The sequence below is a fragment of the Nannospalax galili genome, unplaced genomic scaffold (assembly GCF_000622305.1).
Source record: "Nannospalax galili isolate Female #2095 unplaced genomic scaffold, S.galili_v1.0 scaffold1233, whole genome shotgun sequence".
NCBI lineage: Eukaryota > Metazoa > Chordata > Mammalia > Rodentia > Spalacidae > Nannospalax > Nannospalax galili.
Window position 1 is genome coordinate 981,277 of NW_008333791.1, and position 14,098 is coordinate 995,374.

The following is a 14,098-nucleotide window of genomic DNA, read 5'->3' on the forward strand; positions in this document are numbered from 1 at the left end:
CCAGGGGAATCCAAAGCCCCCTTCTGACCTCTGTGGCATTGCACGACATGGGTGCACTCACATACATGCAGGCAATACACTCATGCACATAAAATAAAAATAATAAAAATATTTTTAAAAAAGATTAAAGCCATAAAATATGTCATTTTAGCTGTTATTTGTTGTTGCTATTTGTTTTTGAGATAGGATCTCACCGTGTCATCCTGGTTGGCCTGGAATGCACTATGTAGACCAGGTTGGCCTTGATCTTATAGTGCTGGGATTAAAGGTGTGCACCGCCACGCCAGGCTGTTTTAGCCATTCTTAAATGCACAACTCAGTGGCATTACTTACATACACTGTTACCACCATTAGTTTCCAAAATCTTTTCAATTCCTCCAAACAGGAACTAAACTCCAGCAGTTACTGCCCATTTCTAATCCCTAGCTCAGGCAAGCAACTCTAACCTACTTCTGACTTTACTGATTGGCCTGTTTCAGGTATTTCATGTAAGTGGAACATGCAAGATTTGTCTTGTGTTTCTGGCTCACTTAGCATAAATGTGTTCAAGGTTCATGTATGTTATAGCATGTATTAGAACCTCATTCTGTGTTAGGGCTGAATAACTCTTTTCTATGGAGATCACATTTTGTTTATCAATTCATCTACTGACAGACACGTGGGTTGTTTCCACTTGTGGCTACTATGAATAATGCTATCATGCAGATTATCTGTTTCAGTCTTTGTTTTAAATTCTTCTAGGCACATACCTAGAATTGCTGGGTTATATGGTATTTCTATTCTCAGCCTAGAGAGGACCTCTCAATCTGTTTCCCACATTCCACAGCACCACCTCTCTCTCTCTCTCTATCCATCCATCATCTATCAATCAATCTATCCATCCATCTTCTATCTATCTATCTATCTATCTATCTATCTATCTATCTAATATCCAGACTTGTAGGTCTGTGGTAATGTTTCACTGTGGCTTTGATTTGCAGTTCCCCAATGACCAAGGATGCTACATATCTTTCCACGTGCTTGTTAGCACCCATCTATATGTCATCTTTGAGGGAATGCCTCTTTAAGTTCTTTGATCATCTTAAAATTGAATTATATTTTGTTGTTGAATTTTAAGAGGCCTTTATATATTGGACATTAAACCATTTTTAGATATATGATTTTCAAATATTTTTTCTTCCATTATGTAAGTTATCTTTTCAGTTTACTTTTTCTTTTCTTTTTTTTTTTTTGTTTATTTTTTTGAGACAGGGTCTCCCTGTAGCTCCCAGCTGGCTTGGAAGTCACTATGTTGATCAGGCTGGCCTTAATCTCAGAGATCCACCTACCTCTGCCTCCCAAGTGCTGGGATTAGAGGCATGCACCACCATGCTCAGCCTTCTTTGCAGTTTTTTTAAAAATATTTTATTTATCATTTTTACTTCATGTGTATGAGTGTATTGCCTGCATGTATGTGAGTGCACCTGTGTTGTGCAATGCCGCGGAGGTCAGAAGAGGGCTTCGGATTCCCCTGGAACTGGAGTTAAGGATGGTTCGTAGCTGCCATGTGGGTGCTGAATCGAACCCAGGTCCTCTGCAAGAGCAGTCAGTGCTCTTAACCACTAAGCCATCTCTCCAGCCCCTTTGCAGTTTCTTGATAATGCCTTTTGACAGTTATCCTCTCTTAATTTTAGTTTTTTCAACATAAAAAAGGAGCAACAAAGGTACCATGGAGACAAATATCAAGCAATGCACCTGAAAATATCTAATGGGATGTTCTGAGCACCCATGGGGCTCCAAGGCCAGGTTACCTTAGTTTTAGTCTAGGTTGTTCTACCTACCAACTGAATGACTTTGTGTAAGTTTCTTAATCTCGCTGAACTCCAGTTTCCTCATCCATAAAATGAAGATAATAGTAGTATCTATCTTTGTCTTTTACTAGTATTTATCTTAAGATTTTTCTTTTTTTTTTTTTTTGGTCTTTTTTGAGACAGTGTCTCCCTGTAGCCCCAGCTGTCCTGGAACTCACTATGTAGACCAGGCTGGCCTCGAACTCACAAAGAACCACCTGCCTCTGCCTCCCAAGTGCTGGGATTAAAGGTGTGCGCCACCACGCCTGGCTTATCTTAAGATTTTTAAAAAAAATACTAAATAAATGCCTGGCATAATGTGAGTACTTGAAATGTTAACTGTAATTATTATTAATAATCATAATAATGACACATTATGAAGCTGTATGCCAGAATCACTGACAGGAAGTCACCAAACCTTACTTGAGCCAATATATGGACTGATTCATACGTTCACTCCCAGCCATTCCTTAGGTAGGGACTATGACATCTGCACTAAGACACAATGCTCTTACATAAGCACATCTATGCACACGCATGTAGGAAACTGGTACTACCAATCCCGTTTAACAAACGCAGAATTTGTAAGAACTATAACATCTCAAATCAGGCCCCAAATACCTTTTCTGGAGATTCACACAGTATATTTTCTGGCTTCAGATCACGGTGAGCAATGCCTGAAATGACAGACAAAGAAAGGGTTAACATACGCACATAATTATCAAACATTCCACACACAATTAACTTTTTCCAAATGCTGTTGTTCCCAGATTAATTCCCAATTATGGTACATTAAAAAATCAACGAGCTGCAGAAGGCAGAAGTAATCAGAGACACAAACTAAAAGCACAGTGGATTCTAGTTCTTCTGAAGGGGAGGCTTTACAAGTCTGGCAGGGATAAAAAGGGCTAAGTGACTCCCAGGCAGCCCTCTTTCAGCACTGCAGAGACAACCAAGAATTCTTCCTGTGCCATCCAATACAAAGCAAGGCAGAGAGTGCTGCGAGTACATGGCTTGCAACAGCAATGCAGAAATAATTAGTGACTTGTTTAAGAGCATCTCAGGGGCTTAGACTGCTCTACCTCATTTCTTCTTGTGTAACTGATTTAAAAAAAAAAAAAAAAAAAAGGTTCTTCCAGTGTGACTCCTGGAATGCTCAGAGGACAAGTGTTAGGAAGCAACTCTCCCAAAGCTTCTTGGATTCCCTTCTTACCTGCTAGGCATGTCTGTGGCAACCCTGCCTGCAGTAAAGCTTTGACCCAAGGATGCTGCTCTCCAGAGAAGACACCCCAGCATTCTGGCCAGATCTCCTGAAGAGGACTGCAGATGGCAACTGACCCCACAAGGGATTAAAGTTTGTTGATCTGGCCAAGAACATGCCTGGGAAAAACCATCTTCTAATCACAGAGAGGGACAAAGAACCAACAAATGGGGCCATGGTGCACAGGCAGAGGACACAGAACTCTCCTCTCTTTCCTTCCACAGCACACATAGCACCGAGATGTAAGGCCTGGAAGGGTGAAAGAGTCATACAGCTACTGCTTCAAAGGCCTAGGTTTCAGCTGAAGACTCAGAGTAGTGGGGAATGTGAATCTGCCTCACTTAAACTCCCTGGATGATCAACTTCTCAGGTAGTCCTCCAATTCCCTACTAAAAGGCCAAGGCCCTAGCCTTTGGAGGCACTTCACCAGAGAAGAAAAAGCTGACCTTCAGCAGGCTAAGTAACTTCATCAGTCACCTAATTGAATGAGAACCCAGAGCAACTCAGCCCAGCCTGCACAAATTGAGTCAGGCTACTGCTCACTGCACTAAAAGTGAAGGATATTTTCCATTATGGCAAGTGCTCCCACAGAAGATCATGAGCCGCACACGGAGCCTTACTCTCCAAATAGGTGCCTGTGGCCCATTTGTGCCTCAGCCTGAGAACTCAGGGAGCCAGGCTGTAATAATGGGCCTGCCTGAGTGAGCGCACTAGCCATCGAGCAGCTCTGGTTCATTTCCCAGAGGTTAAGTTGCAGTGTGTCCAGTATTTAAAAGTAGGGAACTTGTTTCAGGGCTGACCCATTCTTGCCTAATTCATCTTCCCAGCGTGAAGTTATTTAGAAAGCAGCCAAGTTCAGCTGGAAATCGTTTTTCATCCTTTCCAACTTTTAGTCACATGGGCAGCAGGCCAGCTAGATGGTAGTAACAAGCACTTCAGAACTCCTAAGATACCACTGGCCTCCGTTCCCTCTGGTGCATTCTCGTAAATAAATAAATAAAAAATAAAACCACTTTTACCCCTCCTCCAACGTATGGCTCTTGTGAAAAGCATGACCCAGTTTTGCCATCTACAGAAGCAGCTTGGGGAGCAGTTGTAAATCTTTGTCAAGCAGGTGTTACCTACATGCATCCCAGCTTTCAGAAACAGAACTGCTTCCATTCATCATGCTGTGAAAAGTACAGACACCTCCCCCTAGGAATGTTCGGCCCAGGTGCAAAGTCAGGGCCCCAGCATGGATACTAGGGGTTTGCAGATCACTTTAAGCCAGTGGAGGGAACCAGGAGGAGCCAATGATCTGGAACCTCCACATACCTGCCATACTTGGCTGTGCTATATTGCTGGCAAAAACTGGGCTGCGTGTATGGCACGTCTACAGTTGGTCCTAAGCCACTCATAGCAACAGTTGTAAAGGGAGTGGAGTGAAGTCACAAATTATTTGCTCCACCTCCACCCTCCTGCCACCAGGCACAATGCTTTACTTTAAGGGAAGTAATTTTAGAAATAAAAATACTTTATGTCTAGTGGGAGAGGCAGTTCCATTTTACTAAGGACTACTATGTGCCAGGGACTGTATATATAGTAGAGGCACTGTTCTGAGTCTTTATAATATATGGATTCATTTATGTAGTTGTGTGCATCTTCTGTATATATTGTGCATACATGATGCATTATGGCCCCATCACTATAGATGGGCATAGTTTTTGATGTGCACATGTGCTTGCATGCACAGAAGGCATACAGAAGATGCACAAGTACACAAATGAATTCATCCAACAGTACTCAGCACATAGCAAGTGAGATGTGTAAAGTACAATGTCATCTATCCTGTCACCATAACGTTATGAGTAGGTACCACTACCAAGAGAACCAATGGATGGAAAAAAAGGTGAAGCCATTTAAAAAAATGTATGGGGGCTAGAGCGATGGCTCAGTGGTTAAGAATGCATACTGCTCTTGTGGAGGGGACCCAAGTTCAGTTCCTAGCACCTATACTGGGCAGCTCACATCCCCCTATAACTCTAGTTCCAGGGGAATATGATGCCTCTGGCCTCCATGGGCACCTGCATACATGTGCACATACATACACACACAAACACACATAACTAAAAATAATCTTTAAAATGTATGTAATAGTCTTAACAGATTTATAGAAATATAAAAATACTTATTTGCAGAAAGACTTAATTCACTACAAAAGTTCTTAAGTTATTAGTCCTAAGAAAGGGAATGCAAACTGAAGTGCAATTAATGACAGAAAAAGGCCCTTTTAGCTAAGCGTGGTGGTGAGTGTGCTGGTGAGTATGGTGGTGCATGCCTTTAATCCCAGCACTCGGGAGGCAGAGGCAGGCGGATCTCTGTGAGTTTAAGGCCAGCCTGGTCTACATAGTGAATTCCAGGCCAGCTGGGACTCCAGGGAGACCCTGTCTCAAAAAGACCAAAAGGAACAAAACCAAAAACAAGCAAACCAAAATCCCCCAAAACCAAAACACAAAATATTCACACCAAAGTGGGCCTATCATTGATGAGTTTTGCATTCTTCAGCAAGAAAAGAAAAGAAAAGGAGAGCTGAAAAGATGGCTTAGCCACTAGGCTCTGGCTCACCAACAAAGAAAAGAAAGGGAGTGTGGTTCAGGGTCACAGTGCACAAACTCACACAGACTTCTGTCAGTGTGAAATCCAGTCTTTTCCCTCCCTCTCTTTCCTGTATCCTGATCTTGCTTAACCACTCCACTATATTCCCACCTTCCACAGAAGCCTAGGAGCCATGCTGGGCTGCCCCATCTCCCCTTCCAGAGTGGACATGTTTGAATCTTAAGGTGCCAGCTGTACCATCTCTTGGACAGGCTCCCCTGCTAGGCCTGTGCTCACTTCCTTGGTACCCAGAAGCTGACTGAGCTCAACCCGCCCACCCGAGGTAGAGGCTTCGATCACCTTTAGTATGTAGGAAGTCAAGGGCAGTGGCAACGTCCTGCACCACTCTGCTGGCTTCTAGCTCATTGAAGTGCTTCCGTTTCTGGATGTGTGCTAGGATGGAGCCTGGGGATCAGAGGGAACAAGGAAGAATGCCTTTGCGGGCTCTAGTAAGAGTAACTACTTTTTTTGTAGCCCCAGCTGACTGGGAATTCACTATGTAGACCAGGTTGGCCTTGAGCTCAGAGATCCACCTGCCCTGGCCTCTCCCAAATGCTGGGTTTAAAAGTGTGCACCACCATGCCCAGCTAGTAAAAGTAACTTTTTTAAAAAAAATTATTTTTATTTTACGTGTATGAGTGTTATGCCTGCATGTAGGTAAGTGTACCCATGTCCTGCAATGCCAATGGAGGACAGAAGAGGCTGTCGGATCCCCTGGAACTGGAGTTACAGACAGTTGTTAGCTGCCATGTGGGTGCTGGGATTTGAACCTGGGTCTTCGGCAAGAACAGTCAGTGTTCATAACCGCTGAGCCATCTCTCCAGCCCTGTAAAAGTAACTTCTTAAAGAACAAGTTTGGGGTGGGGACACATGGCTAAATGTCCAGCACCAAGAGTGGTACTTGGATTTTTTGTTTGTTTTTTTGAGACACAGTTTCCCTGTAGGTCTAGCTGGCCTGTAACTCCCTATGTAGACCAGGCTGGTCTTGATCTCAGAGATCTTCCTATCTTTGCCCTCTGAGTGCTGGGATTAAAGGCACACACTGCCATATTGGCTTTTGTTTTGTTTTTTGTTTATAGTTATTTTCAAGTGTGATACTTGGCACAGAAGGATCAGTGCATTTCTGCTGAACCAGACTGTCTTCTATGCCTATCCATGAGGCGTTCAGATATAGCAGAGAAAAATTACATACGTGGCAAAAGGATACTAATGCCACTGAAGCAGACATGGCTTCTGAAATCTAAAGGAGCTAGAAGTGAACACACATAGGACTGTGGGGGCCTTGGGACACTCCCTCTTCTCCACTTGAACTCAGATCCAAACAAGAACACACGGCTTCTAGTAGATTCGCCCCACCCTCATTGCATATGTTAAGGTCTGGGGGCTAGAGATTTGAACAAGACAGGATTGCTTTTCCTTCTGAACTTTCTTGTTATTATTAATTTTGTTGGCAATGACTAATATTTATTGAGTACTATGTGCTAGGAACTATTCAATGCTCTTTAAAAATATTACCTCAATGCAAATGCCCCAAATGGATAGGATAGCTACCACCACTTTATGAATGGGCAACTTCATGCCAAAAATGGTTAAGCAACTTGCCAAAGACTTGCAAGTGGTAGAGCCATGACTTTTGCCAGTAAGTCCAGCTACAGAGCCTCTGCACATTTCCTCCCAGCAGGACTGTGATCCAGCTGCTAGGAGGATGGACTGTGTTGAGCCAACCTGCATCTTCTTCACTAGAGCTACAGAGGACCCTAAGTGATAAGGTTACAGAAGACGCTAGCTGTACCTGGAATTCCCAACATGGAATTCACAGCCTATACTCATGACTAGAAGTCAATATTTCTGGGCTGAAGGTATCATTTCTGTCCTAAAAATGGGCCATGCTTACTTATCTTTTTTTGTTTGTTTGTTTTGCCCTGACGTAGTGAGCCTCTTGTTTCTAAATTTCTTTTAAAAAGGAAGGCAGATGGGGCTGGAGATGGCTCAGCGGTTAAGAACACTGGTTGTTCTTGCAGAAAGGTTTGAATCCTAGCACCAACATGGCAGCTAACAACTGTCCGTAACTCCAGTCCTAGGGGATCTGACAGCCCCTTCTGACCTCCGAGGGCATTGTACAACACAGGTGCACTTACCTACATGTATACACATAAAAAAAATACACGCATACACATAAAAAAAAGGTTTAGAAAGGAAGGCAGAGAACAGCAGTCTACACTCTTTTTAGACAGTCTTCAGCATAGTCAGTGGTTTTACTAATAGCCAGCATTTATTGAACCCTTTGTGCCTGCCAACACAGTCCTAAGCATTTCACAAGCACTATCTCTTTTAGTCGTCATGGCAATGTCCAGGTAGGTATTGTCAATAGCCCCACTTTAGCCATTGGAGAGATGGTTCATCAGTTAAGAGCACTGGCTGCTCTTCCAGAGGACCTGGGTTTGATTCTCAGCACCCACATGGCAGCTAACAACCATCTGTAACTCCAGTTCCAGGCGATCTGACACCCTCTTCTGACCTCTACGGGCACTTCATGACACAGGTGCACTTCATACACATGAGATAAAATAATAAATTAAAAATATTTTTTAAAAAATAGCCCTACTATTAGCCGGGCATGGTAGTGCATGCCTTTAATCCCAGCACTTGGGAGGCAGAGGCAGGCGGATCCTCGTGAGTTCAAGGCCAGCCTGGTCTACACAGTGAATTCAGGTTGGCTGGGACTACAGGGAGACCCTGTCTCAAAAAAAAGCCAAAAAAAAAAAAACCAGCCCTACTTCACAGTCGAGAATACTATTTGGAAACCACTAAGTGATGCTCCCAAGGTCACATGCCTGTGATTTAAACTTAGCTTTGTTGGCTTCTAAAAGCATTTTCCCTTGACCACCAAGCCCACTATGTAGCATTCCATTCAGCTCCACACATTCCTGTAACCTTCACCTTGCAATTGTGTCCTAGGGCTGGGTGAGGAAAGAGGAGGAGAAGTGTTGTTTAAAAGCAACTTAAATGTACATTCCAGTGATGCACATGTGAGAGACTGAAGTATGGTGGCAGACAAGTAGCATCCTTCCACCTGAAGGGTGGCGAGTTCTCCGCCTCCCCTGTATCCTGAATCTGTGTTCCAAACAATGGGGCCCTCATCTCCTCTTTGAGTCTTTCTAGACTTCACAATGTATGCCAAAGCTCCCACCTCATAATTAATTTAGTTAAATAGTGAATGTGTCAAAACAGGGGACTGATAAATTGATCACAAACAGTATCTATATATGACTCCTATTATAATGAAAAGGCATTTACAGACTGCCCACACAGGTGACATTCTAAGCTCTGCAAAATGCTAATTACCATCCTTCCCTCCGGCCTCCCTTCTCCCAAACCAAGGGCAGTTTTTAAGTCCTTCATCCTTTTTATTAGCTTGACTCATTTTAGAAGTCTCTGGGATTCATGATGGATGATCACCACCCTGGGTCTTAATCCAAAGTCCAAACACATACTCAACAACAAGTACCTCCTTGCAATTTCTCAAAGACCAAGTAAAACCTTGTGTCATCTTCAAAGAACTCAATCAGCTCCAAAATGTTCCTTAAAAAATATAGAAGGAAAGAGGGGTTAGTATATGTTAAAGTCCACTTATAAATATACAATGAACAAATATGCAATGCCTGCAGTGGGGAAGAAATCAAGTTGAAATCAGAATGCTTATTAAAGACTCATGTTTGAGAAGCAGCCAATGGTGTTAGCAAGATTCAGGTCACCTTATCTTTCCATAATATTTAGTCTCTGGTGTTTTCACCAAGTCTATGCTGTCAAACCCCAACCCTAAAACCCACTAGGTAGAGTTATAAAAAAGTCCCGGTCACATTAAACTGAATAAAATCTGCAGCCGACTGGAAGCAATTGCGGCTAATAACGCTGAATAGTAGGTGTGTGTCCTGGAGGCAAGCAGCAAATAATTACTTGCCCTCCCTCTTGCCCATAAATCATGGGGCAGTATTTACATTGCCTGGAGAAAATGGAAACATCTGTCAAATAGACTTGGGGCCTAACGTGGGCACTGCTAGACCCTAACTGCTAAGCGCTGCTTAATGAAACGGCCGCGTTCCTGGCCACTGTAGCACTTGTGGCCTTCCCCGGTGAGCACTCTCTGTCTGCCCGGGTGTTGCAGTACTCTGCCAACAAGGTCGTCTTGTAACTCAGTAGGGAAGCCACCAGCCTGGATATTGGAGGGGTTGGGGGTTTTTTTCTTTGAAAGAATGAAATAAACCAAGTAGAGTCTCTAATACTGAACTAAGAAGCTGCAGGGCTGAAAATAAAAATCTGTCCCTCATAAAAAAATGCTGACCACTTGGGGAGATACCAGGCTTTTACTAGCGTGAAGACGTCCAAATAAGATGGCCAAAATGGCCTAATTTAAAAGAAGATTGTAGAGGCTGTGCCTGGAGTTAAATCAACAGCAGCCCCCATCCTCCAAGCTTAATGACAAAGCCATCAATACCAGGCTACTGGTTCCCTGCTGACCCTGCCAAGGGGGGTGGGGAGCAAATCTTGGAGGTGACCCTGATTTAAGGCCACAGTGGGAGGGCCACTCATTTGGAACTGTGTAACACAGGGCTAGAGGTTACCATGGCCCAGATATCAGGCAAGGAGTGCTGGCCCCAGCTTTAGCACCTTTAATGGTATCTTACAGTGCAAACAGGAAACAGTAGTCACTAGTCTTGTGTCTGTATTAACGCAGCCCTAAAGATTTTGACCATGAAACACTAGGCTGGCTCAGTGTCCACAGACACTTGAAGAAATGAAACCCCATTTCTTCCCCAAATAGCCACTGATTTGGAGTGCCCACTCTTCTCCCTTGCTGACTGCTGTCACAGTATTTCAGCCAAAAGAGAAGATGGCTTCTTGGGGCTATTGCTATTCCCTCTCCCTCCTCTTTCTCTCCTTCTCTCCCACTGTAAACTAGGCGTTAACATGCAATTGTGGGGAAACAGGGACAGTGAAGTGCTGGAATCAGGGTATGGTAAGAAATAATCCTTTCTGTGGCCAAGCAACCCCCAGAGAAGCAGCAAGTCACCCACATGACACACTCACTTGTTGCCTTGACACTGATAGAGCGTCTCCACCTCTCGGAATACTCGACTCCGACTGTGCCCTGCTTGTTTTTCGATGATCTGTGGGAAGAATAAGATTGTCATGTACACTACCTGACCTCAGACAGATCCTCAGCTAGAACTCCTGGGAGAAGGCAAGGCTAGACCCAGTCACCAAATTGACTTTCTAGCAAGAGTATGAAGTGGGCCTTGGTGACACAGGCACTATGACTCTGTCAGGGAAGCAAGACACCAGCCCAAGCTTCCAGTCTAGTTTAGGCTGGTCAGCTCTGTACAGCACTGAGGAAGTCTGCAAAGCTGCTGTCTCCAGCTATGCAGGGGAGACTGAGGTAACCAGGGAGACAATGAACAATTTATACTGGCTCCTAATCCTGAAGGGCAGGTACTTCAGACTTTTCCAGAGATGGAGGAAGGGCAAGGCTGAGAGAGGACATGGTGAGGAGGAACCAAAGACTCCTGGTCCAGCTCAGATGCCACTCTGCAACTCCCCCAGGTAGAAGAAAACACTTCCTCTTCTAGGACTTTACTCTTTGGCAGGCCCTGTGTTAAGTAATTTAGACACTACTCACTGTTGGTCAACCCTCATAGCAGTGTCAAAAGACCGGAAGATGTGTCTTCTGTCTACTCCCAACCACTGCTGTCCCACACTCGCTGCCAGGCTAGACAGCATCATCCAGCACCCAGAGATTTCATTTCTCCTCCCCTACTGTGGGATGCTCCTGCCACATTTCCACCTGGAGCTGCTTAGCAAGTCCTGACTGCACGTACACATGGGTCTACTCAGCTGGGGGTTGTATGGGGTTTGGTTGGCTCTGAAAGGCTCTCTGGACCATTGCAAACAAAACCTGCAGGCGAGCCTTCCACAAAGCTAGTTCCTCTTCATAGCTCAGATGGGAATGTCCTGCCTCTTCCTTCTAACTGCTTGGTACAACACTTTAAACAACTCTAATATGCTGTATCATACACATGCATGAACAACTGTAATTTGTAGATAAGTCATACCTATTAGTAAATCATTGTGGACCCATCTTTGAGCAGTCAGGAAGGTGCAGTGATAGGGGACAGAAGCTATTTGACTCTAAGCTATTCATTCAGCCTCATTCATCACACAGGGAAGGTCAAAGTTAGGGACAACTTTCTAGCAGGCAGGCTTTTGAGCAATAGCAGACTTCTCTCAAAGGAGATAACTAATGGGTTCTGACCACTAGAGATGGGACATAGAACATGGAAACCTACTTGGGGAGCTTAGAAGAAATCTGGACCATATTTTCTGGACATCCCATGCCAGCTCTGTGCGTCATTGGTTAGATCCTGGAGGGAAGGCAGTAGTAAATCATGTCTTAGGGAGCTATGCTGGGAAATCTAGCTTGACTCTGGGGAGCTTTTGGAGAGTCAGGGTGACAGGAGATAAGGGCAGAACTGCTGATACCAATGATCTGCAAAACCAGGGCTGGTACTGCCCAAAGTTGCCAAGGGAAATGCAGCAGAGGGCCATGCTTTTCTCCTGTGATTCACCCTGGAAGAAATAGACCTGCCATTTATCATTCATCAATATAGCTTCCTTTGGAAATCAATTTACATTTGCAGTTTTTACTACTCTTATGCATATTAAAATTCTTTTTAACTTATAATGACCTGGTTCCAAAAAGGAATGGAGGCAGCTCTTTTGATATCATGTGAAGCAACACCCCAGCCAGAAGATTTAGCAGAAATGTTTTTTATAATCCACAACTAGGATTTCAGAGAGTTGGTTGGAATGTTTCTTTCAGAACCAGTTCAGCAGGGCTGCCCAGAAGTAGGCAATGCTCAGACCTGATGGATCAGGGTACTGATCTGAAATAAGCTTAACCTACTTCTCTTCCCCTGCCCCAGATTTGGCAACACTCTAGAGCTCAGTGGTCCTCAAATAGTGAGTCTCAGAATCACTGGGTCACTTTGGTTGAAGGTATAGCTTTAGACTTTCTCCTACACTGAGATGCTCTTAGCTCCCTGGCTGATCCTCACCCACTGCAGTTTAAACTTGTCCTCCTCCAGGGTTCTCAAACTGAACTGAGGATCATACTCAGCTGGACAGTCTGCTGACATTCATACTACTGAATGCATCAGCCCTGGTTTCTAAAGTAGTAGGTCTAGGGTAGAACCAGATCATAGGTATTTCTCATACTTTCCAGAGGATACTGGCGTTGCTGGTCCAGGGGTCTCACTTTGAGAACCACATCTCTACCTCCAACCCTTCTTCCACATGGAGAGGTTAAAGTACACACAGAGTGGTAAAGTGAGTCACTCCAGAGTTGGCCGCTAATTAAAGGCGGCACTGAGGCTAGAAGCCATATCTCCTGCCCCAAAGTTTTTAGTTTTCACCATCCTGATACTGTGCATCGGTTAGACAACACTTGATGGTTGTTTCCATCTCTACTAGTTCATTTTTACTTCAATCTCTGTAACCACCTCACCAGATGTTAAGGGCAGGAATTGTCATTTTCTCTTAGAAATATAGGAACTGAGACTGAAAGGAGGTTCAGTGAGTTGCTTAAAGCCAAGAAGTTTCTCAATACAGATTCAGGTAGAGCTTCTGACACTGCTTATTGCAGTAATTAAAAACAGCCTCCTATGTGCCAGATATTGTTGTAAATACATTATGCATGTTAATTAAATTTTAAATTTTATTTACTTTTTTATATGTGTGAGTGCTTTGCCTACATATATGTAAGTACACCCATGTCATGCAGTGCCTGTGGAGGACAGAAGAGAGCGTCAGGTCCCCTGGAGCTGGAGTTACAGGTGGCTGTTAATCTACCATATAGGTACTGGGAACTGAACCCAGGTCCTCTGCAAGAGCAACCAGTACTCTTAACCACTGAGCCATCTCTCCAGCCCTCATATGAATTTATTTAATCTTCATAATTTTCTACATAAGTCCTATTATTATACTATCCATTTTACAGATGAGGAAATTGAAAGACAGAAGAGTGGAGTAATTCGCTCAAGGTTACAACACAAGCAGAAAAATCAAGATTTGAATCCAGAGAATGCAGCTTCCCCTGCCCCTACCCCGTTCCTCTTGAGCTACCATGTTGCAGAATATATAATTTATTTGGGATTAGGTAGGAGTGACAATTTTCAAAGGAGAGGCTGGGGCCCAGCTGGGCACTCACTTTGACAGCATACTCTTTGCCAGTCTGCAGACTCACAGCACCTTGGACTTTGGCATAGGCCCCTTCTCCCAGCAATTCAGAGGTTAGCTTGTACACATCTAGAGGGGAAAT

At 44.0% G+C, this 14,098-nt stretch overlaps 1 protein-coding gene across 6 annotated transcripts in view; it reads right to left on the reverse strand.

The window, feature by feature from the left end:
* Window positions 1-14,098, reverse strand: part of Mknk1 (MAPK interacting serine/threonine kinase 1) — a 41,687-nt gene that overhangs the window by 7,587 nt on the left and 20,002 nt on the right. For 4 of the 6 annotated variants that reach the window (XM_008828520.3, XM_008828521.3, XM_008828519.3 and 1 more), the window contains exons 4-8: window positions 13,988-14,085; window positions 10,813-10,892; window positions 9,233-9,306; window positions 6,025-6,129; window positions 2,451-2,506 (exon numbers count right to left, since the gene is read on the reverse strand). In XM_008828520.3, the coding sequence (XP_008826742.1) occupies window positions 2,451-2,506; window positions 6,025-6,129; window positions 9,233-9,306; window positions 10,813-10,892; window positions 13,988-14,085 (413 nt within the window). The remainder of the gene's footprint in view (window positions 1-2,450; window positions 2,507-6,024; window positions 6,130-9,232; window positions 9,307-10,812; window positions 10,893-13,987; window positions 14,086-14,098) is intronic. The other 2 variants (XM_029561302.1, XM_008828523.3) reach the window with 1 other exon arrangement.